This window comes from Miscanthus floridulus, chromosome 1 (assembly GCF_019320115.1).
Source record: "Miscanthus floridulus cultivar M001 chromosome 1, ASM1932011v1, whole genome shotgun sequence".
NCBI lineage: Eukaryota > Viridiplantae > Streptophyta > Magnoliopsida > Poales > Poaceae > Miscanthus > Miscanthus floridulus.
In genome coordinates this window covers 150141417-150164268 of record NC_089580.1, presented here as the reverse complement: position 1 = coordinate 150164268, position 22852 = coordinate 150141417, and the positions used below count along the sequence as shown (strand labels likewise).

Genomic DNA, 22852 nt, shown 5'->3' with positions numbered 1-22852 from the left:
CTTATATACTCGAGCGGGGGCGCAGAGCTGCGGGCCTGCGGCCTGCGGGGAGGGGACCGGCCGGTGGTAGGCCGGGCCGCCAGCGGGCCGGCCGTTGAGGGTCGGGCCGTGCCGTGCCGGCCCACATGCCTAGGGGTAAGGCCCAGGCACGACCTGCTCCTCCAGGCTGTGCCAGCCTGGGCTCGCTCACCGTCGGGCCGAGCCGTGCTTGGGCCGGGCCGACGAGCTCGGGCTGCGTGGCCATATATATAGGTCCGACCGCAACCACCGAGGGCCTACGACCGCTTGTTGCGCGCTGTGTTGACGCCGCAGATCGGACAGCTACAGGATCGAGTGAGCGGAGCGCCTAAAACACTCGAGCAACGTGTACCTTTCCCGTTGATATATGGTCTATCCCATTCTCCTATAAGTCCTTTTTTTTGTTCTTACAAAATTCGGTTTAAGAAATAGGAGGCCTTGTGCCCGTCTATCACTCGCTATGAATTTATTGGCTGTTTATTTTCTCTTCTTCATCTCAACATCTCAACATAAATATAACGTGACAATTCATATAGCTTGCTGCCTTGCTTACATTATCTTATTATACACTTGTGCTCTTATATATATGTCATAATAACTTTGCAATGACCGGCTCACACTCCAGTCTAACTTGCCATGCCGGATTCAATTAAACTGTGCCAAACGTAAAGAGGCCGGCTAACACAATACTAGAGTCTAACTTGCCGTGCCGGGCTACATTACATTGTGCCAAACGTAAGGCGCTCGTCTCGTGTTGGTCAAAGCTGGTTTTCTCAAAACGTTAGCAAAGCAAACTTCGACACAACGGCTAAGATATCCTGTGCAGTGCAGTTGTTGCATCCACGTCAAAGGCTGAATTTCGTTTCCTCCATCAATAATGCGAGTCTGCTAGTGGATTGATTGGGACAGACAACTGCAATGCAAATGCATTTCTTTTGAGGTTGGCTGCAATAGATTGATCAGTGTATTAGGTGCACGGAAGGCCGGCCGGGACCGTTGAACTAAACAAAAGTTAGCCAATGGTCACAAAGTGTGTGATGTTGTATACAACCAAAATGCAAAGGACACTAGCTGAAATTTCTAACCACATCTTCTTGGTACCATCACCAACTGGTCACAAAAGAAATCACAAAGGGGTTACCCACTCACCGTTCCTTCTGATAAACAAGTACACGCACAGTATTAGTGTGATGGTCATCAAGGTTAACAGAGCTTTCAGCTTTGAATTATTAGATAGAGATATGATGCGTTTTGGATAGAACCTATAGACAATGTCCCTCTCACTTAGCTGCATGAAGCAGTTTTATGGCTACGGATGCGTTTCAGCGTCAGTTTCCTTTCTGGCGATGTCACCGTCAGTCTTTTTGATTGGTTCATTTTTCCAACTCTGAGAGCCTCTTTGCTGCTTTAAAAAATTTATACGAGTGCCATGGATTTTTTCCCTACATTTTATTTCTCTATCATTTCTATGCCTAGTTGGACCTCGTTATTATTATTTTTTTCAAAAGCGTGTACTCATCTTGAAAGAAGCTGACATGTTAGACAGTAATGTGCTCTTCATGGTGGATTGTTTGCAGGCTTGCTCTTTTAGATTTTTGTTTTGCAAGGGTGTTGCTTAACAGATTTTAATGCAATTAAATATAGAGAAGACTATTTTTTCGAGTCTCATGTCCAATGAGGTCCTGTTTGGATCCAATGGCAAAACTTTACTCCTACCCTTTTAGCCTATTTTTTTCCATGAGAATCAAACCTGAGGGCTAAAGATGAGCAAATCCAAAAATCTAAAGACATTTGCTACTCAAGAAGGCTCAAAACTGGGTTAAGGTCTTGTTTAGTTTCTCCCCCTAAAGTTTAGTCCATATCTCATCGGATATTTGGACACATATATGGAGTATTATATATAGATTAAAAAATAACTAATTACACAGATTACGACTAATTTGCGAGACAATTTTTAAGCCTAATTAGTCAATTTACATAGATTACACAGAGGGCGGCACTGCCGGCCTTATAGGGCGGCACTGCCGCTCTTCAAAAATAAAGCAGACAGCGTTGATATTTCATAGATAGTAACCTGACCCTCTCAACTGCTCAATCCTGCAACAGAAAGACAAAATCCAGTTCGAAGACTGGATACCACAGAAATCTCACACAAGAGAGGATCGAGCTACGAAACCCTAACAACAGCTAGCAAAGAGTTGAACCAGCAAGAACTAAAGTGAAGCACGCGAGACACAAAATTTATCGCATGGTTCAGCTCGCCACCAAGGCTTGCCTAAGTCCACGTTGTTGAGGCATCCACAAAAGGATTGGCTCGCCACCAAGGCTTGCCTTGCCCTCGTTCTCAAATCAAGAGAATGAACTCTTGAAGTGAGGGGTGATTTCTTAGCTTTCGAATGAGGTTACAAACCTCCCAAGGCTGTCACACAAGTTGGCAAGCACAAGGGCGACGCCTAGCCGGCTAGGAGCAAGCTCCAAGAGTAACAAACCCTAGAACCACCGGCCAAACATGAACCAAATGCTCTTAGACATTGAGAATCAGTGGATCTTCTCTCCAATCGAGTTTTGCTGTCTTTTCTCTCAAGTTTTGATGGTGGGAATCAAGGATTTGCTTGAAGGATGAAGGAGCAACAATGGAGGAGAGAGATGTGAGCTTTGGTCTGTTCAGTTTCGAACTGAACCGTTGGAGAAGAAGGCTCTCCGTTATGGGCCAGTCCAAATGGTATTTATACCTCTTGGGTCCCAACGGTCGTTTATGGGCAGCACTGCCGCCCTAGCCAAAATAGGTAGAATCTAAAGATTTTTGGCTGGCTGCTTTGGCTGGGTAAGAGGATATAGATCTGAAGTTTTGAGCATCTGGTTGCACAGTTGACTAACTATACTAGAATCCCCCTTTATAGTACGGTTTTTCCTAAACTTAAATTCAAAGCATAAAAGAATGTAAATGTCTTTGAGCTGGTTGCCACTTCATTTGGCAATTGAAAACTTCTATTATCGAGTATGTTTTCCTCATTCTCATTATACCTTGATTATGTGACTTGAACCATTTCCATACTTATGAGTTCATCTTCATGGCTTCAAGTCACGTCCACTAATGATTTGATCCTCAACACAATATGATTTCTCATAGCTTGATTAGTACCTCGACTCAATGCAAGTACTCTTTTCTTCACCTTAGCCATGATACCTCGGTCGTCAAGCCCTCGCTTGCCCTTCACCTTCGCTTAGTACCTCGAAGCCCTTTCCTTGCTATCTTCACCCTATCAAGCCATATTTAAGTCACATTATATTAAGCATCCATTGAAAACCATTTCTTCAATATTTTGATCCTTGCTTAAATTTTTTCTAGATATGAATGTTGAGATCAATCAAGCTTCAGTTTGTCTCACATAGAGACATACATGGATCAACATCAATATAGTCAAGCTAATTCATAATTCCTTATTCCCTTCTCATTTTGGCTTGACATTCCAATTGATCTTTCATATATTCATCTATGTAAGCAAACCAATGTAGAGACCGACTTATATCCACTATACATTGTCATTTACCAAGTATGTTTGCTTTCACATGATGCTATGATATCCCACAACATAAAAGCCATTTCATTGATTCTATTTGTATTGTTGTCTTTTGCTTGAACTAGATTGCTTCCAAAAACTTCCAATACAACAATACATAGTTTGGCATTCACTTTAACACATTGTGGCATATCATCAAGTTTGCCTACTAGTTGAACCTTGTATATACTTGTTAATACACAACCCACAAGTATATGCAATAGACTCAATTTCCTGTTCAACACTTAGCAAACTTATTAGACCTTTAATTATGTTGTCATTCAATTTACCAAAATCCACTAAAGGGCTAGATGCACTTACAGCTGGACGTTCAATACTCCCACCCACCCACCCGTGCCCGCATCTTCCTCCCTCTGCGCCGCTCCCCACCCACCCGCGCCCTCTCTTCCTCCCTCTACGCCGCTCTCCTAGATCTGGATCCATGAAGGAGTTAATCGCGGCGGTAGCCCTTCTCCATCACCCTCCTGACAGCGGCCGTGGCGCCCATCCCCATCCCGGTGGTGGCCGCGCCGCCCTTCTCCATCGATTTTTTATAATTTTAACATTTTTTATAAACTATTTTTAAATCTAACATTGTTTATTTTTTTCAAATCTAACACTTTTTATCGCGCCTATTTCCCTGGCGCGACGAAATGCCTTAGCCGCGCCATGCATGATGGCGCGGCAAGAGGGATGACGTGGCGATGACCAGGACGCTGACCCGTGACGTGGCAGGGTCTACCGCGCCACCGATTTTGGCGCGGCAGTCACTGGCCACGGCGTATGGCGCCGCGGCGGCAGAGCACTGCTGCCTGCCAACGTGCTGCGTGTGCTGCCACCACGTGCTGCGTGTGCTGCCACCACGTGATCATGGAAACCTGGGGGCCTCACGTCGTCCCGGGGGCTCATCCTCATCCTTCGGGGCTCGTCCTTCCTGTGGCTGTGGCCTACTCTACGAAGGACTAGGACTGCTTGGAGCTCAGAGAGCTAGAGCTAAGGCTGGATAACGAGCTGGCTCGACTCGTTCTGGCTCGTTAAGATAACGAGCTAGCTCGGCTCGGCTCGGCTCGACTCGTTATCCTAACGAGCCAAAAAGCCTGCTTGGCTCGGCTCGTTAAAAGCTCGAGTTGACTCGTTAAGCTCGTGAGCCAGGTATAAAAAATACACAAAATATAATATTTATATTTATCTAAAGTTTGAGAATAATAATAATATAAAAGAAATACATCTAGATCAGTTACCAGTCAATTTATAGGGTCTACACCAGTTACCAGTCAATTGTAAAGTGCAAGACATGAAGTAATATAAAAAATAATATAAGTTTTGATAATTTTTTTTCAGGAAGCTTCGTTTAGCTCACGAGCGGCTCACGACCACGAACCGAGCGGAGTTAACGAGGTTGGAGTTTTTCATCCAGGCCATGTTTAGGCCCCATTTAGATGTCACCTAAAAGCCAAAAATTTTTGCATAGTACCCGTCACATCGAATCTTGCGGCATATGCATGGAGTACTAAACGTAGACGAAAAAAAAACTAATTGCACAGTTGGGTGAGAAATCGCGAGACGAACCTTTCGAACCTAATTAGTCCATAATTAGATACTAATTGCCAAATAAAAATGAAAGTGCTACAGTAGCCAAAATCCAAAAAATTTTGGATCTAAACGGGGCCTTAGTTTCCATCCAGATTCGGCGACGTCAGAAGCACAGAGCACTGTAGCGACACTGTAGCGCGCTGTAGTATTTCGTTTGTATTTGGTAATACTTGTCCAATCGTTGACTAATTAGGCTCAAAACGTTCGTCTCGCAAAGTACAACCAAACTATGCAATTAGTTTTTAATTTCGTCAACATTTAGTACTCCATATATGTACCATAAGTTTAATATAATGGAAAATTTTCTTTTTTCGTAGTGCCAAATTTAGAAAATTTAAGGAACTAAACATAGCCCCAGCCGCCTTAGCCGGAGCTGAGACCCGAGAGACGACTGGCACTCCCTCCCTGCGGCCCTGCGCGTGCTGCGACTGGCCGGTCATGTCACTGGCCTCCCCCGCCAGTCCAGCGCCGTGGCGCAGGCGCTGCTGCGCGGCCTGCGGCGAGATGCCCTCCCTCGACCAGAGTCCACAGTGACAGTGCGCAGCGCACTGACGGGCAGGGCTGCTGTAGCCACAGCATGCCACCGTAGCAGAAGAGCCAGAGCCCAGAGCACTGCACGGGCGCCAGCTCCGTGAACGGATCTCCGGGATCGATTTTGAATTGTTTTTTTCCTACTACCTACCTCCGTACCTGTACTCGTACTCATGTTACGGCCCACGGAATGGAGTCCGCGTACCACCACCGGTATTAGTTCAGTCAGTCAGTCCCCGGTCAGTGATACCCTGTTGGACCTGGACGTCGCTCTCATCAGCTGGGGATAGAGACTGGCCGATCTGAAAACGAGCCGCTCCGCTCATCCAGCATCCACGCCAAGCAAGCACCACCAGTGTGGCTGTGTCGTGCACTGGTGTTTCGCCCCGTCAGAAAAATAGGTACGGCTAAAAGTGTTAGATTAAAAAAAACTAAACAGTGTTAGATTTAAAAACAGTTTACAAAAAATGTTAAAATAAAAAAATCTCTACATCCCCCTCCCAACGGCGGCCGTGCGCCCATCCCCTCATATGGAGATTTTTTTTTAATTTTAACATTTTTTAAAAACTAATTTTAAATCTAACACTACCTGTTTTTTTAACTAACACTTTTAGCTGAGCCTATTGTCCTGGCGCGGCCAAATGTCTGTGCCGCGCCATACATGGTAGCGCGGCAGCGGGCTGACGTGGTGACGACCGGAATTACGATCGTTGACGTGGTAGTGCCGCGCCACGGAGCATGGCGCGGCTGGGCCAAATAAATACCGCGAGCGAGCCCGTCCGCCCGCACGCACACCTACCCGCCCGCACACCGCCGCGCATCGCCCGCCACCAGCCGCACGCGCCTCGCCGCCGCGCAGCGCCCGCCGCCAGCTCCCGCACGCGCCCACGCCCGCCCGCCCACGCCGCGCTCGGCCACTCCCGCCGCACAGCGCCCGCGTCGGCCGCGCCACGAACGCTAGCACGTCAAGGCCGCCCACTCCTAAGGTACCTTCCTCTCGATTTCTTGTTATTTTGATTATTATTGTTTTAGGATAATTAGTGATTTAGGATAATTAGTGATTTAGGATAGTTAGTAATTTATGATAGTTAGGATTTTATGATTGTTATTGATTTATGATAGTTTGTCAAATTTAGGATAGTTAGTGATTTAGGATAGTTAGGTTAGTGAATTTGTTTATGATTTATGTAGGTAGTTTTTAGGTTTGAGGTTGTGTGTTCTAGTATAGTTAGGATTTTGGGTTTAGGGATTGATTAGGTATTTGTTATTTAGTTTATAGTTAGTTATTTAGTTAGGGATTTTAGATATAGATACTAGTTTTAAAAAGTTGGTACTTACTAGTGCATGATACGTCGATTTTGATGACTTCATGAAGTTTCGTCAAATGCTTATATTCCTAGTGAAGTTGTTTATGTTACTAGTGTGTGATATGTCTGTTAATGTTACTTTGAATATATACATGTGCTTTCATATTATGTTCGTATTGCATAACAAGTAGTTCAAATTTTGCAATGCTACATAATGTTAATTTGAATTTTGTTAATTTGAATACTCTAACGCTTAGTTTATCAATTTATAACAGGATGGCCCCTCCCACGCAGCATCCGTTGTACTCCATTCTTGAGGTGGAGTACGACGACCAGCACCGAGCACACATCTTGAGTGACAACGGCGCAGAGGTGGCATTGCCTACTTTGAGGTCCCGCACACACACCAGGGCGCACCAGTGGGATGAGCGTTATGCGCCGTACATACGGCGTATCGGCTTCCTCGAGCTTGTCCGTGTTGTCAACCACGATCTTCCGCCCCTTGACCCAGCACTACTTACTGCAGCTGTAGACAGGTGCGAGTGCATTCTTTGTACGTAAACTTTCTTATAACAAATTTGAGTCAACTAACAGCCGTTCTATTCTTATAACAGGTGGAGGCCTGAGACCCACACGTTCCACCTACCTTGTGGCGAGATGACCTTGACCATGCAGGACGTGAAGGCTATTTTTGGCCTTCGGTTGGGGGGACTTCCAGTGACAGGGATAGTTGACAACGATCATTGGAGGGAGCTGGTGACTCTGTTTACTAGCTTTCTTCCACCGGACGACGAGACTTCTAAGAAAAATAAGTGAGAAATTGAAGCCTATTTAATACTTGTGTCGACGAAATATGGTCGGCAGTCTATCTACGGGTATGTCCAAGGTAGTAGATTATCGACAGACAGATGCGCAAGCTACAAACAAGATGGTGACGCAAGACAGACATGAGGTTTTATCCAGGTTCGGCCGCCGTGAAGGCGTAATACCTACGTTCTACGTCTGATTGTATTGCTGTATGTCAATGAGAGATGTTTTTTAGAGGGGTCCCCTACCCGCCTTATAAAGCTTGGGGAGCAGGGTTACAGATCTGGAAACTAATCCTAACCAGTTACAATTGCCATAGGTGACCGAATAAGGATTCCTATTCTAACCGACCAGGATCTTACTTGATCTCTAGGTCTGCCTTGATTCCTTGTGCGGGACTCCGAGCAGATTGGCCGGGCCACGCGTCGTCTTCTAGTGGGCCAGACCCCCTGGTCCGGGCCGACCCAAGCCTAGCCGTAAGGGTATAGGGGTTAATACCCCCACAACATGCATTGCTTTTCTGCAGCCATCGGGTCTCATTTTCTTTAGTAAATTTCAGGAAAACTTCTGGTGTTTCGTCGTCCTGGATCACAGAGCACTTTGATTACTTGGACCCACAGGCTGAGGAGGCTCAGATCGACATGTTCGCTCGAGTGTGGCTCTGGCACTTTCTTGGTGCTTTCCTCTTCCCAGACGCCTCGGGCAACACCATTAGCTGGATCTTCCTTGACATACTACGCCATCCGTGGAAGAACATAGCGGCGTACAGTTGGGGCAGCGCAGTCCTGGCATGGACGTATCGACAGTTATATGTTGCCTGCAGTCGCACCTCAGGGTATGCGAACCTTGGAGGTTACTCGTACCTACTCCAGGTTTGGTGTTGGGAATAATGGCCCGTCTGGAGGCCCCTTAGTACTAGTTTACCGGTAAGTACTTCGGTTCATTATATTCTTCGTTATGTTTACATATGATGAGTTTATTAATGCCTAATTCATTATCGTGTTCAATGCAGCAATGGAACGGGCAGGATACACTCCCTACAGCTCTGTTTATCTGGACAGAATCAGAGTTAGTTAGAGGGAATACGAGGCGCAAGTATAGGGAGTACACGGACGGTCTTGACGTCCTGACACAGCACCAGGTTACGCTCTCTTTACTATCATACATGTGTCTTGTTCGATCTACACTATATCACAGCCTAATTCAATTACAAAATGTTCAGGTGCATTGGTGTCCTTGGGATGCTCCGGAGCTCTAGTACTATCTCAGTCCTATCACTAGGGACGAGTCAGAAGAGTATCGCTGCAACGTCCCTCTTATTTTCTTCCACGTGGTCGAGATTCACTTGCTCATCAGGATCTACAGACAGTTTAGAAGAATGACAGACTGCCCCACCACTGCTTTACTCCACCAACCAAGGATTGTACGTGTGTGTTATCGATTAATAACAAAGCTAAAATTTAGAGGTGTGTGTGGTACAACTAACATCGTTTTGTTGCAGGTATGACCGCAGGAAGAGGTACAAGACCAAAGATTGGCGCGTAACACACAACGTGCACATCCACTTATGGGAGACCAGGGAACGACAGTCAGTCCATGTGGGTCCTCCACACGACCAGCACACCTTCGACGAGTACCTACGCTGGCTTCACAGGTCTACGAGGACACATATCAAGCCTCTGTACACTAAGGAGACGATTGACAAGGACTCGGAGAAAGATGCGATTGAAGATGTGTACGACGTTGCCACTAGAGAGGACACATAGCTATAGAGAGCCCCGCTACAAAGATACATGGTAAGATACTTGAATGGTATAATTTGTTATCCATTTGGTATTAATTATGTATACTAAAATTGTTCAACCATGTTTCTGTACCCAGGCGACACAATTGTCGAGGCTGTCCAACGAAGCAGCGTTTCGGTTTCATGAGTCTAGAGGGCAGGGGCCAGGCGTTCTCGAGGCTTTTGTGGAGGTAAACATAAACTAGTCTGTTCCGAAATTGTTTCTTTAGTGTATATGCATTTGAAAAATGTACTAACTTTAACGTCTATTTATGCAGAAGGTGAAGAAGAGCTGCAGGAAGCTAGCTCAAAAGCTGAGCTGCATAGACACTCCTTATGAGGAACCGCCACTCCCGACGCGGTCGGGTAGCACATATTCAGCCTCTTTGAGAACACCAGCCGGCTCTTCTCAGTCGGTGACATGTGCCACTTCCGCGGTGCGTACACCACCACATCATAGCGCTGGGAAGGACCCTGCAACCGAGGACGACGACGATGACGACGATGACCCCTCAGGCTTCCGTAGATAGCACGGCCAGTGGAACGATTGGCCGCAGAACGAGATCGGCATGTCTCAGCTAGGTGGTGCCCCGCTTGGTACCCAAGGAGCCTCATAGGTACTAACAAAGGCAGTTTCTTTAAATACGTAGGCCACATGAACTAACGATCATAAATAATTCTAAGTAATCGTGCATATCATATACTTGCAGGGTATGAGCCGTACGCACCGGCGACGCGACCACACCAACGTTGGCTATACTCCCAATGTGTTGCCAACAAATCTGAAGACATAGGCGTTCGAGGGATCCTTATACTCATGGGTCTTAGTTTGTTAGGTCGAATTATTATTGGCGTTCGAAACTTGTAGGCTTAGTTGGTTATGTTATGTCGAACTTATGTCAAACCAATGAAAATGTTACGTGACAGCTTGTCAACTTGCGCACGGACTTCATTTATTTGCTTCACATTCGTTTCAATACGTCGCGACATCACTGCATGCGAGATTAAGTAGCAACTAGTTTAGAAACCGGTAGTCCCGGGGTATCTCGACGCCGGTGGCCGGCGTCTTGCGCGAGGGGTCGAGGAAGTTGGGGTCCATGGTCGCGTCGCCGCCGATCCTACAATATGAGGCCAAAAAGCCAAATAAATAAGTTCCCTTAAAAATATTCATTTCAATCCGATCCAATTTTTCGTAATCGATTAGTTAACATGGTGGTTAACCGTATTATGAAAGACGGAAATAATTTCATTGGCTTATCAAATTCTCTATTTGGCCATGAAAAAATTTCAACAAAAGACAGAAACAAATCCACTATTGATTTTACGTCAAGCAATACTTAGAATAACTCCCACTATCGGCGCGGCGCGTTCCGATTAAACCGTCCAGGTACCGCCGGGCGGGCGGCGAGCGCGGCGGCCAGGCGGGCTTGCTGCTCGGACAAGCAGGATTGGCCGCGGGGTTTCATTCAAATCTACCGCGCCACGGATCAGGGCGCGGCACTGCCGCACCATCGACCTTGGAACGGCAGACCCTGCCACGTCATCGGTCAGCGATTCCGGTCGCCGCCACGTCATCCCTCTACCGCGCCACCATGCATGGCGCGGCACAGGCATTTGGCCGCACCAGGGTAATAGGCGCGGCCAAAAGTGTTAGTTTAAAAAAATGTTAGATTTAAAATTATTTTTCAAAAAGTGTTAAAATTAAAAAAAAATCCATATGGATCCGGTGCTTGCAGGTTCTCCCCTCCTATGGATCCGATGCTTGCAGGTTGAGATGGAGGTTGATTCCATTCGTTGGGAGGAAACAGATCGATGGCTTGAGGCCGTGGATCTCGTGGAAGAGCATCTCCTTTCCTGTGTATTGTGGTTGATCCATGCCATTGATTTTGCTGTTGAATTTGTTCAATTTTGGTACAAATCTGATGGAGCATCAACTCTTCCACAGCAGTGCGTTCCTGGCCGGCGCCGAGCAGAACATCAGAGGGCGATGGAGGGCACGTTGTGCATGTGCATGCCTTAACGAGGGGCAAATCAGTCAATTTATGGTGAACGACTAAACTTTTGCCATGGATCCAAACACCCCATGCAGGACTAAAGTTTAAGAACTAAAGTTTAGGGGCTAAACTTGGATTCAAACACAACCTGAGTGGTGTAAGTTTCGTTTCACAAAGCAAGTCCAATAGTCTTTGTGAAATTTGAAGAGACGGATGTACTGGTTTCCGTATGCATTCATGTAGTCATGTGTCCCACGCTACTTCAGTGTGCAGAACAAGCATGGAGTTGGACTGTTGGGGAGAAAAATACAGAGTTGAAGATCAGAACTGATCACATGCCATGCTATCTCCTAGTACAGAACTTGATGATCTTGCCACGACCTGCAATAGTATTGATAGGGTATGTGAGCACTATGATCCCATCTTGTCGCGTGGGCGTCCATCACTTGCCAAATCGGAGCCAACTATGCAATCTCCTGTCTGCCATATGAAATGCTCGTCTCCAGCTCTGTTCTTGATTCAGTTGGCAACACGCAACAGCTTAGCTACAGGCCTACAGGGCTGCGACACTCCTTCAAGTTCTGCTAGCTGTTTTCATTTCTCTATCTATTGCAAGTAAAATATAAATTGCTTCGTGTATGAATAAAAAATCATAACTCAGGCTTTCATATCCCAAATCCCCCCAAAAAGGATTTTCTATGTTGTGATGGTCTTAAGGGTTTCTTTTGGGCATTGCATAAGGCCACCACCAATCACCAAGAAATTGAGAAAATTCTGACAGATCATAAAGGACACGACAGATGGCAATCACCTACTATGTCTGCATCATAGTTAACGGGTTCTTGATTTTTTATTTCTAAAAAAAGTTAAGCATGTCTGAAAATGGGCATGAAGGTGCACTCTGATTTGCAGAAGAGATTGCCTTCTTTTATTTTATTATTTTATTTTGAATTGGTCTGAGCAGTGATAACATATACAGGAAAACGTAACGCCTAAATAAAAAATAATAAGGTTCTGCCCAAGCCAACATGAGTCCATGACCTTCATCTCCTTGATTCAAAAAGAACTGAATCTAACCAAACATGTTAATCTACAACCCACAGTGTAATGTGCCCACATTAGGACATTTATAATTATTATTCCGACAATTGGAATCTGAATACTCTAGCTAACATTTAGTCAATACAGAGTGAACATCCAACAAGAAACTGGAAACAACCGGAACCTGCAGGTTCCATGAACACTAGCCTAACGAAACTCAGAAGCCAAAGCAATATTAATTGACATTATCAGAACTTGCTCTCAATAGTGATCAGTACAATACGAACTAAAGGATATGAAGAATTTAATTTCTCTGAACACATTGTGATAATACTGATATTTAACAAATCAAACAAAGCTTGATCAATCAGCAAGCAGCTGTTTCCAGGTCAATAACATCCATCCATCAGTTTTAATCCTGAAATTTCTTTAATCAAGGGTCATACTTCTATCAGTATCCAGTATACTAATTTGATCACAAGAGATCACAAGTTAGGTAAGTTGTTTGTTTTGCAATGGCCAAGCAAAAAATTGGACATGCAGAAAAGCAAGCCACTTGTAAGCCTTCAGAAAATTTACTCGTCAGGAACAAAACGAGGGAACACACACAAAAAATAAGGTTCTGCACGAGCCTATATAGATTTACCAAGAAATAGCGATCTGAACCTAGTAAAACAGTAATAACAAACCAAATAATCAAACATGTAATCAGACAATCAAACATGTATATCAATAAGACATAGAAAATTTTGTATTAATCAAATTTTCTTTATGTCTGACTAAATTCATAGAAAATATGATTAATATTTATGATTCTATGCACAATTAACCTGATGGTCCGCTATCTCTAATCAAACTTCAAATGAAAATCAAGAACAGCATTCTTTTTAGGTAGTAAGTTTTCACCAGTCTCAAAAATTCAAATGAAAATCAAGAACTGCATTATTTTCAGGCAGTAAGTTTTAACCAGTCTCGAGACTGCCAGAATCTGAAGTAAACATTCAGTAAAAAGATGAACGTGCGACAAACACCAACCAATTTAGTAACATGAACTGACATGACAAAAAACAACAATATTCAGCACATATTTTAAATCCAAACATCACATTTATTCATGATTAAGCCATATGCTGCCGTGCAATAGTTTTGGGTAGAAGACGGAACACAACCAGTCCATGAAACAAACTCAGTCACGACACAGATCATACAAATACTGACACAATCCATGGCAGAAACAAGAGGCACTAGGCGACCCAGGTACAGCAGCAGCTTCAATGACTGATGGCTTACTGACCACCGCGAAGACGGAGCACCAGGTGGAGTGTGCTCTCCTTCTGGATGTTGTAGTCTGCTAGGGTGCGGCCATCCTCCAGCTGCTTGCCGGCGAAGATCAGACGCTGCTGGTCTGGGGGGATCCCCTCCTTGTCCTGGATCTTAGCCTTCACGTTGTCGATGGTGTCAGAGCTCTCAACCTCCAGGGTTATGGTCTTGCCAGTCAAGGTCTTCACAAAGATCTGCATACCACCCCTCAGGCGGAGGACCAGGTGGAGGGTGCTCTCCTTCTGGATGTTGTAGTCCGCAAGGGTCCGGCCATCCTCCAGCTGCTTGCCAGCGAAGATCAGACGCTGCTGGTCTGGGGGAATGCCCTCCTTATCCTGGATCTTGGCCTTCACGTTGTCAATGGTGTCGGAGCTCTCAACCTCCAAGGTGATGGTCTTGCCTGTCAATGTCTTCACGAAGATCTGCATTCCTCCCCTGAGGCGCAGCACCAGGTGGAGGGTGCTCTCCTTCTGGATGTTGTAATCTGCAAGGGTGCGGCCATCCTCCAGCTGCTTGCCGGCAAAGATCAGACGCTGCTGGTCCGGTGGGATGCCCTCCTTGTCCTGGATCTTGGCCTTGACATTGTCGATGGTGTCCGAGGACTCCACCTCAAGGGTGATCGTCTTGCCAGTAAGGGTCTTCACGAAGATCTGCATGCCTCCCCTGAGGCGCAGCACCAAGTGGAGGGTGCTCTCCTTCTGGATGTTGTAATCAGCAAGGGTCCTCCCATCCTCGAGCTGCTTGCCAGCGAAGATGAGCCGCTGCTGGTCCGGAGGGATGCCCTCCTTGTCCTGGATCTTAGCCTTGACATTATCAATGGTATCAGAAGACTCGACCTCAAGGGTAATAGTCTTGCCGGTCAGGGTCTTCACAAAGATCTGCATGCCTCCCCTGAGGCGGAGCACAAGGTGGAGGGTGCTCTCCTTCTGTATGTTGTAGTCGGCAAGCGTGCGCCCGTCCTCGAGCTGCTTGCCGGCAAAGATGAGCCGCTGCTGGTCTGGGGGGATGCCCTCCTTGTCCTGGATCTTGGCCTTGACGTTATCAATGGTGTCGGAAGACTCCACCTCAAGGGTGATAGTCTTGCCGGTGAGGGTCTTCACAAAGATCTGCATCTGCAGAGAAACCAAACAAAAGGGTAAGCATATAGTAGTACACCAAGAAGGAAAAGAAGCAATGATAAACATATATGCATGCTCAACATGTAGGTGGCACAGAATCAAGGAACAGTAGCAGCATGCCACCATCCAAGTACATAATAAAGATGAGTAACAGAGCATGCATGCTCACCAGGTAGATGTTAAACAATTATCGAATCGAACAGTAGATGCATATATCTTAATCTTTCAAAGCATGCATATCAAACAAAACAGGACAATGCATGCTCATCAAGTAATAGCTAAGCATGCATATATCGAACAAAACAACAGGTCAATGCACGTTTTCTCCAACATCAGGCAAACATGAATTCTTATTAAGACAGCCCCAGAGTTTAACGAATAAGCATGATGCACTTTATAATCAGACAAAAGCTACAGCCTCAGAAGAAAACTGCATATATCTGAAGCACATATTCATCCATCATATTGATTATTTATGAAAACTATATGTTAACACATGCAGATCCAAATTAAATAAGACAAGCAGCTAGTTCATACTAGCTCATATTAATTCTATTAACATGTATATGTTAACACAGGCAGATCAAAGCTTAATAAGACAGCAGCTAGTTCATACTCCGTATAACCATTCTCTATTCTACTATGATCTGGACGGGCTTCACAACCAGATCAAAAACAACAAAACTGATCTGACGAACCAGACCGCACAGGCCTAGCTAGGAACATCAAACCAGATCAAGGATAAATAAATCAGAGTCACCCTACTGGTTCCATCTAATCTAATAGGACGAGCAATGCATCATTCTGCATCAGGGATTTAATTAGAAGAAAACCACGAGCAGATCCAACCCTAAACAACGAGCCGAAGAAATCATCACAAAGACCCGACCCATCTCCGAGCCGCCTACACCATCCCACAGTTGCCAGATCGTGGACTCAGAGCACCCGTATAACCCATAATAAATCGTATACCAAGAGACGGGAAAGCGAAAGCGGGAGGATGATCGCCGCACCTTGAAGCGAGGGAAGGGGTGATCGACGAGGCTCGCGAGAAGAGGGATTGGGATCGGGCTGTGTGCGCCGAACAACACAAGAGATGAAGATTTTGGTGGAGAGGCGGAGGAAGGGGTGGCTATTTATGAGGCGAAGGAAATCCTGGTGCCGTGTGCCGTGACGGTTTCGTGCCGTGTGAGACCAGCCCGCCTCCGCTCCGCTCCGCCACGCAATTTCCGGGTGCCGCCAGCCGAGAGAGACCCGTTCAATGTGAACGTCTCGACCATCTGCTTCGCTGCCACGCTTGTGGTTCGCTGGTTGGATGCCGTTAGTTGATCTGTCAACGCCACGCCGTTAGTATCTCTATGCTCACTGACGGATGTGGCCTGCCCGCTTGAAAGGTACTTTTTTATAAAGTAGATTATTTTTGAGAGGGTAGTGCTAGAAAATAGCAACTCGAGCAGTCCACAGGCCATGATTCTGGCATATGCATGGGCTTAATCACCTAATTATGATGATGACAATAGCTCAGCTTGTTCATTTGTCTTAGGATGGCCCATGTCCAATGAACCGTGACTGGTTGTTTCATCACAAAATAAGCCCATAGGCCGTGGTCCAAAGAGGTGGCTCCACATTTTACCACGATTCTAATTTCACGCCGGATACGGACCAAAATGTTTCATGAGTCTTCACATGATCAGTCTCGCTGAGAGTTTGGATCCAGCGCCGGGTCCCACTATGGATTGCGACAATAACTCTCCAAAAAAAAAAAGGAACTTGCGCAACCAAAACTCACGGCGTGTTGGGCTGGTCAGCTTTGGCTGGTTGGCTGGTTTTTTTTTTTTAGCTGGAGCAGTGTTTTTTTCTCATTAAGGCTATGTTTAGTTGGGGAGATGAAAATTTTTAGGTGTCACATCGGATGTGTCGGAAAGATGTCGAGAGGGGTTTTTGGATACTAATTAAAAAAACAAATTACAGAACTCATCAGGAAACTGCGAGACGAATCTAATGATACTAATTAATCGGTCATTAGCACATGTGGTTACTGTAGAACTTAAGACTTTTCAGGGTCTAATTAGGCTTAAAAGATTTGTCTCACGATTTCGCCGAGAACTGTGCAATTAGTTTTTTTTTTTCATCTACATTTAGTACTCCATGCATATGTCCAAACATGCTCCTTTACTGTGGGAGCCAAAATTTTTTGAAAACTAAACAGGGCCCAAATTCCCGTATAAATAGTATTTTCTAGCTGCTACAGTAGCAATTTAATGCCAGCCGAACGCTCTCAGTTTTGATGAATGAATGGCACTAAAATTGCACCATAACAAATGAATGATGTGTTTGTTGCAGGCTTTTCTTTTTTCTCCTCGTGATGATGAAAATGCCATCTCCGTTTCCAGTGAGCTACCAGCCTATTCGGCTGGCTAGGCTGGATCGTGGATTATTTACTGCTAACTGGTTTGACTGTTTGGTGTGAGAGAAAAATACTGTTTCAATTTATATATACGATCGTTTATGGCCTGCCAAACAAGCTGTACATCTATTTTGCCTTCATCAGGTCCTCCAAAACAATGGAGGCAGCGTTGCGTCCTGGCGCACCCATCACCCCACCATCTGCGTGTGCGCCGCTCCCGCAGAGGTACAGCCCCTGACCTGCATGCTCCAAAGTGCAAACAGGGCCGCGTTTAGTTCCGGTCAAAGTTGGCGTCGTCGAAGATCAAGCTACACTGTAGCGCATTGTAGCATTTCGTTTGTATTTGATAATAATTGTCCAAACATTGACTAATTAGGCTCAAAACGTTCGTCTCGCAAAGTACAATCAAACTGTGCAATTAGTTTTTGATTTCGTCTACATTTAGTGCTTCGTGCATGTACCGCAAGTTTGATGTAACGGAGAATCTTCTTTTTGTATAGTGCCAAATTCAGAAAATTGGGGGAACTAAACATGGCCCAGGTTAGTCATGATCCCAAAGCCACGGATTCTGACACTGAAGCTTCAAAGATTGACAAGGAGAAAAAGGATCAATGCAATAGACAACTATTACCATCCCTTGGCAGGCCTCATGAGGAAAAGAGAATCTAAGCCCATTGCACCGTGGAAAATGTTTCCCCCTGTGAAATGTGAATCATGTTTTATTAGCGCCAAGTCTTCTATTGATACAGTAAATTAAAACAGAAAGGATCAAGTATAGATGACATGCAGAAGAAGGCTGTGTATACTATGGGAAAGAGCTTACCTGTTAGACCAAACTCTCTTTCAAGATCAGGTGGAGTCAGCATATCATAGCCTACCACCGATGAGCTAAAGCCCGGTGCATATTCATCAATTAAAGAAAAGCATCGCTCAGCAAAGGCTTCCTGAAAATTAGTTCCCATCAAAATGGTTACTGATGCCTGACGGCAAATCCAGCAAATAAGTCTATCCACAGATGGTGTTAGCAGCAATGGCTAACAATATTTGTGAGCCATCCGCATGTGCTAACGTGAACACAGAATGTATAGCGAGATCAAAGCGTGAGTAAGATCAACATACTCTGACATTAGAATCCTGCCAACTGCCTTCTGAAAGTTTGTAGGGTGTGTACTGAACAAAAAGATTAATAACATGCTGACCTATCGAAAGGATAAAGCAAAAGATGGAAAAGATGTCAGAGTAGGAACGAAATTGCCTTGGACACAAAGAGTAGCGGTAAGATCGTATGACAGTTTAACGACGCATTCCCCCATATAATTTCTTGCTCTATTGGGATTTTGGGATAGTGAGATATGTCTTAGTAGATAGTTTGCACTATATATTTTGCCTAATGCCACTGCAATGATGAGGGAACAAGAAAATGCATACCTGGTGGAGAGATGGTCTAATCCAAGACAGAACGAATTGTCATTTCTATAACAGGTCTTTTGGATGAGATGCCGCCTGCTGCTTACCCTATATGCAAGGTCAATTTCCTCCATGCTGGAAGAAAGCAGAATTTCCATATTAGAAGACATTAAGTGTGGAATAACTCAGTCAAGGTGATACTATTTCTCTTCTCAAATAAATAGTTTTCACACAATCACATGAGAGGCCAGATCATCTGGCTTTCCTTATGAGAAAAGAATGAGGAATGAATATCTAACTATAGGCTGGCCTCATATAACATGAGTGCGGTTACATCAATTTATACATATAGGTAACAAATTTTGTAAATAAAGTCAGGATAACTAGTGCAGGGCACTGTTTCAGAACAGCATAACTTATTATCGAGTAATAACATTCTTGAGTTAAGAGATCATTTCCCTTGTCCTACTCATGTTGATAAGCACAGGCTGTGCAATACATTAAAAAAAGTTGGCTCTGGGGGAAGATGTGCAATACATTAACAAAATGGATAACTGTGATAATAAATAGTATCTGACACCTTATTTGTTTATCCAGTAACCGCAAATAAAGATCAAAGACAACTGAATATGAAAAATATGTCAGTTTAGTTATATACCTTTCGGACCCAATGTGTATGGTGCCCATGTGCTCTGGACCACCTTCAGGGTTGCTGTCTTTGCAACACTGGACTGTAGCAGCCTGGCGACAGGATTCCAAAAATTTTCAACCTAAAGTGTCACATCGAATCTTGCGACAGTACTAAATGTAGACGAAAAACAAAACTAATTGCACAGTTAGGTGAGAAATCGCGAGACGAAACTTTCGAACCTAATTAGTCTATAATTAGATACCAATTACCAAATACAAACGAAAGTGCTACAGTAGCCAAACCCAAAAAAAATTGGGAACTAAACGCGCCCTTAATCTTTGTTGTTGCCTGCCGCCCCCCCCCCCCCCCCCACACCACACACACACACAAATCATATTATATCATTAACGATTATCCATCAGAGTTATAATATTTTAGTTGTTAGAGTCACTGTTGATTATCGGAATGTTCAAAGTATTCATCTTAAGAGTAATTCTATAAAATATAAATATCTACTTTACCGGTATAGAATTTTGAAAAAAAATCTTGGAGACGGTAACAATCAACATCATGTAGTGAGGAATGAAAGAAGCAGAAGAAACAAATAGAGTAAATTGCATGGTCGGTCCTTAAAGTATTGGGCGGGTTTCGTCTAGGTCCCCAAAATATGAAATTGCACGTTTGATTCCCTAATGTATTTATATCCAGGTCCAAAATAGATACGAGGAGGGTTAGAAGCAGATGTGGTCGTCCACGTGGACATGATTTAAGCGTGGACATGGCGTATGGGGGCAGCAGAGGCGGCGGACAGCGGCTGGCTTGGACATCGCGTCGCGCAGCCATGTCGTCGTCGAAGCGGTGGACGTCCTCCTCCGGCACGGAGCTGCCGGGCCGATTGTCGCCGCTCCACGCCTCCGCGCTCTCGCCAGTCCGCCAGAGTGCTCGACGCTCAGTCTCCCGATCAGAACCAGTCACAACAACATCCCCCGTCGCCGTCTCGATCGCTCGCACGCTTTGGCCATCCTCCTCCACCGGCAACAAGAGTGGCAAGAGCAAGGCTCCGCCTGCACCGCCGTCTCCCTTGTCCTCTGCGCCACCGCCGCCACCGTCCACGTCCGTGGCCTCGCTCGCGGACCACTTCGTCAGAGATGACGCGCCACGAGCTCTCTCCCGACAGCGCAGCTGCACCGAGCTCCCGCGCTTCGCCGACGCAGACACGGAGGCCAGGAAGATCGGGAAGCTGTCGGGGGCGAAGGGCGGTGTCGGCCACGTGTTCGGCCGCTCCATGCACTTCCTCCCGTCCACGAGGCCTGCGGGCGTGACGCTCACGCCGGTCCGCATCGCACCGTCAGACCTCCATAGGCTCGCCAACACAGCGTCCCTGGATGCCGCCGCCGACGTCGCCAGCTCTGGCTCGGAGTGCAGCGACGCCTCCAGGGGCTCCGCCACCACCACGCCGAGGACGCCCTCCACCAAGCCGCACTCTCCGTTGCTCCCGCGCACGGGCTCCGTCCGCCTACTCGGGTCGAGCAACACGCAGTGGGCGCTCTCGCCCACCGCATCCGTCCAGCCTTCCGACGCGAGCCATCAGGTCCACCATGCAGTCGTTAGGCGCGCGTTGGGACCTTCGACCAGTTCCTCGACAAAGCCGACGGCAACATCACCTTCTCCACCGACCCCAACATCCGCGATGCCAACGGCAGGGCGGCTGGGACTCAGCGCGTGTTTGACCAGGCGAGCAGCTGCTCCGGAAGGTCATGCTCGCCAACTTCACCAGCGTCATGGGCCGTGTGTAGTTCCAGTTCGACGCCGATGGGAATGGCGCTAGAAGGCAGCGAGCAGCGCCGGCTGCGCGAGCGCGGCGCCCGGGACCGTGCCAGACACTGTGTTGCCCATGAGGTCTAGCACCCGCACCGTGGGGAGCGCGGCCAGCGCCGTGCTCAGCAGCCCAGAGAAGGAGTTGTTGCGTGCCGCGACAGACCAGAGCGACGGCGGCAGCGTCCCCGGCGCGCCGAGCAGCAAGCCCGACAATGCGTTGCCGTTCACGTCGAGGTGGACCAGCGAGCGCATTGTGCCCAGCCTCAGCAGGGGCCCTGTGAGGGCGTTGTGCTACAGCTCAAGCCACGTCAGGGCGCCTAGGAGCACCAGCTATGGCGGTACCCCACCGGAGAAGCCGTTGTGGGAGAGGTAGAGCTCCTGCAGCGTGGAGGAGGCGGTGAACAGGGACCTCATGATGGCGCCGGAGAAGGCGTTGCCGGAGAGGTCGAGGATGCAGAGGCTCGGCGGCAGCGGGACCCCCGCGGGGAGCTCGCCATGGAACCGGTTGTCGGTGAGGGACAACGACGTGAGGAAGGGGAGCGAGGACAGAAGGGCCACGGGGAGCACACTAGAGTAACCCGTGGGGTCGAGCATGACGCCGGTGATGTGGAGGTAGGAGGAGTTGGTTGCGTTGATGGCGGCGCGGGCCAGCATGGCCTAAGTGAAAGGTCCTAATATGGCTAGAGGGGGGTGAATAGCCTATTTAAAAATCTACAAATCAACTAGAGCAATTTGATTAGTATGACAAATAGCGTAATGCAAACTTGCTCTAGCTCTACAAGGGTTGCAAGCCACCTATCCAATAATTCTAGTTGCAATGAATACTTAGGCACACAAACTAGCTATGTAATTACTCACTAAGAGCTCTCAACCTTGCTACTCTAAAGAGCTCAACTAGATGAATGTAAATAATAAAGCAAGCTCTTAATTCTAATTACACTAAAGAGCTTGTATCAACTAGTTTGCAAGAATGTAAATGAGTGAGTAGAGTGATTATACCGACGTGTAGGGGATGAACCAATCACAAGATGAATATATAGCCAATCACCGGGAGAATGACAAAGAAGAGAGACAATCGATTTTCTCCCGAGGTTCACGTGCTTGCCAACACGCTATGTCCCCGTTGTGTCGACCAACACTTGGTGGTTCGGCGGCTAAGAGGTGTTTCACAAATCTCGTCCACAAGATTGGACACAGCATGAACTGACCCACAAGTGAGGTAACTCAATGACACGAGCAATTTACTAGTTACCTTTCGGCGCTCCGCTGGGGAAGGTACAACTCCCCTCACAATCACCGAAGGCGGCCACGAACAATCACCAACTCGTGCCGATCCTTCACCGCTGCTCCAACCGTCTAGGTGGTGGCAACCACCAAGAGAAACAAGCGAAATCCGCAGCGCAACACGAATACCAAGTGCCACTAGATGCAATCACTCAAGCAATGCACTTGGATTCTCTCCCAATCTCACAATGATGATGGATCAATGATAGAGATGAGTGGGAGGGCTTTGGCTA

At 46.4% G+C, this 22852-nt stretch overlaps 2 protein-coding genes and 1 pseudogene across 2 annotated transcripts; 1 reads left to right on the top strand and 2 right to left on the bottom strand.

Moving 5' to 3' along the window:
- Positions 1-13721: 13721 nt before the first annotated feature.
- Positions 13722-16238, bottom strand: LOC136543843 (polyubiquitin). The gene is made up of 2 exons (XM_066536183.1): positions 16086-16238; positions 13722-15066 (listed from the first exon to the last, which is right to left on the bottom strand). Exon 2 carries the CDS (start codon positions 15064-15066, stop codon positions 13921-13923), a length of 1146 nt encoding a protein of 381 aa, XP_066392280.1. The 5' UTR covers positions 16086-16238; the 3' UTR covers positions 13722-13920.
- Positions 16239-17605: 1367 nt separating this feature from the next.
- Positions 17606-20344, bottom strand: LOC136465314 (uncharacterized; annotated as a pseudogene).
- A 14-nt stretch (positions 20345-20358) lies between these two features.
- LOC136465306 (uncharacterized) lies at positions 20359-21345 on the top strand. The gene has a single exon (XM_066464095.1). The coding sequence runs from the start codon at positions 20359-20361 to the stop codon at positions 21343-21345; it is 987 nt and encodes a 328-aa protein (XP_066320192.1).
- The last annotated feature ends 1507 nt before the right edge of the window (positions 21346-22852 follow it).

Bases quoted from the DNA above. Each gene is read 5' to 3' on its own strand.
- LOC136465306 (XM_066464095.1), top strand. From the start codon at position 20,359: ATGTCGTCGTCGAAGCGGTGGACGTCCTCCTCCGGCACGGAGCTGCCG.
- LOC136543843 (XM_066536183.1), bottom strand. From the start codon at position 15,066: ATGCAGATCTTTGTGAAGACCCTCACCGGCAAGACTATCACCCTTGAG.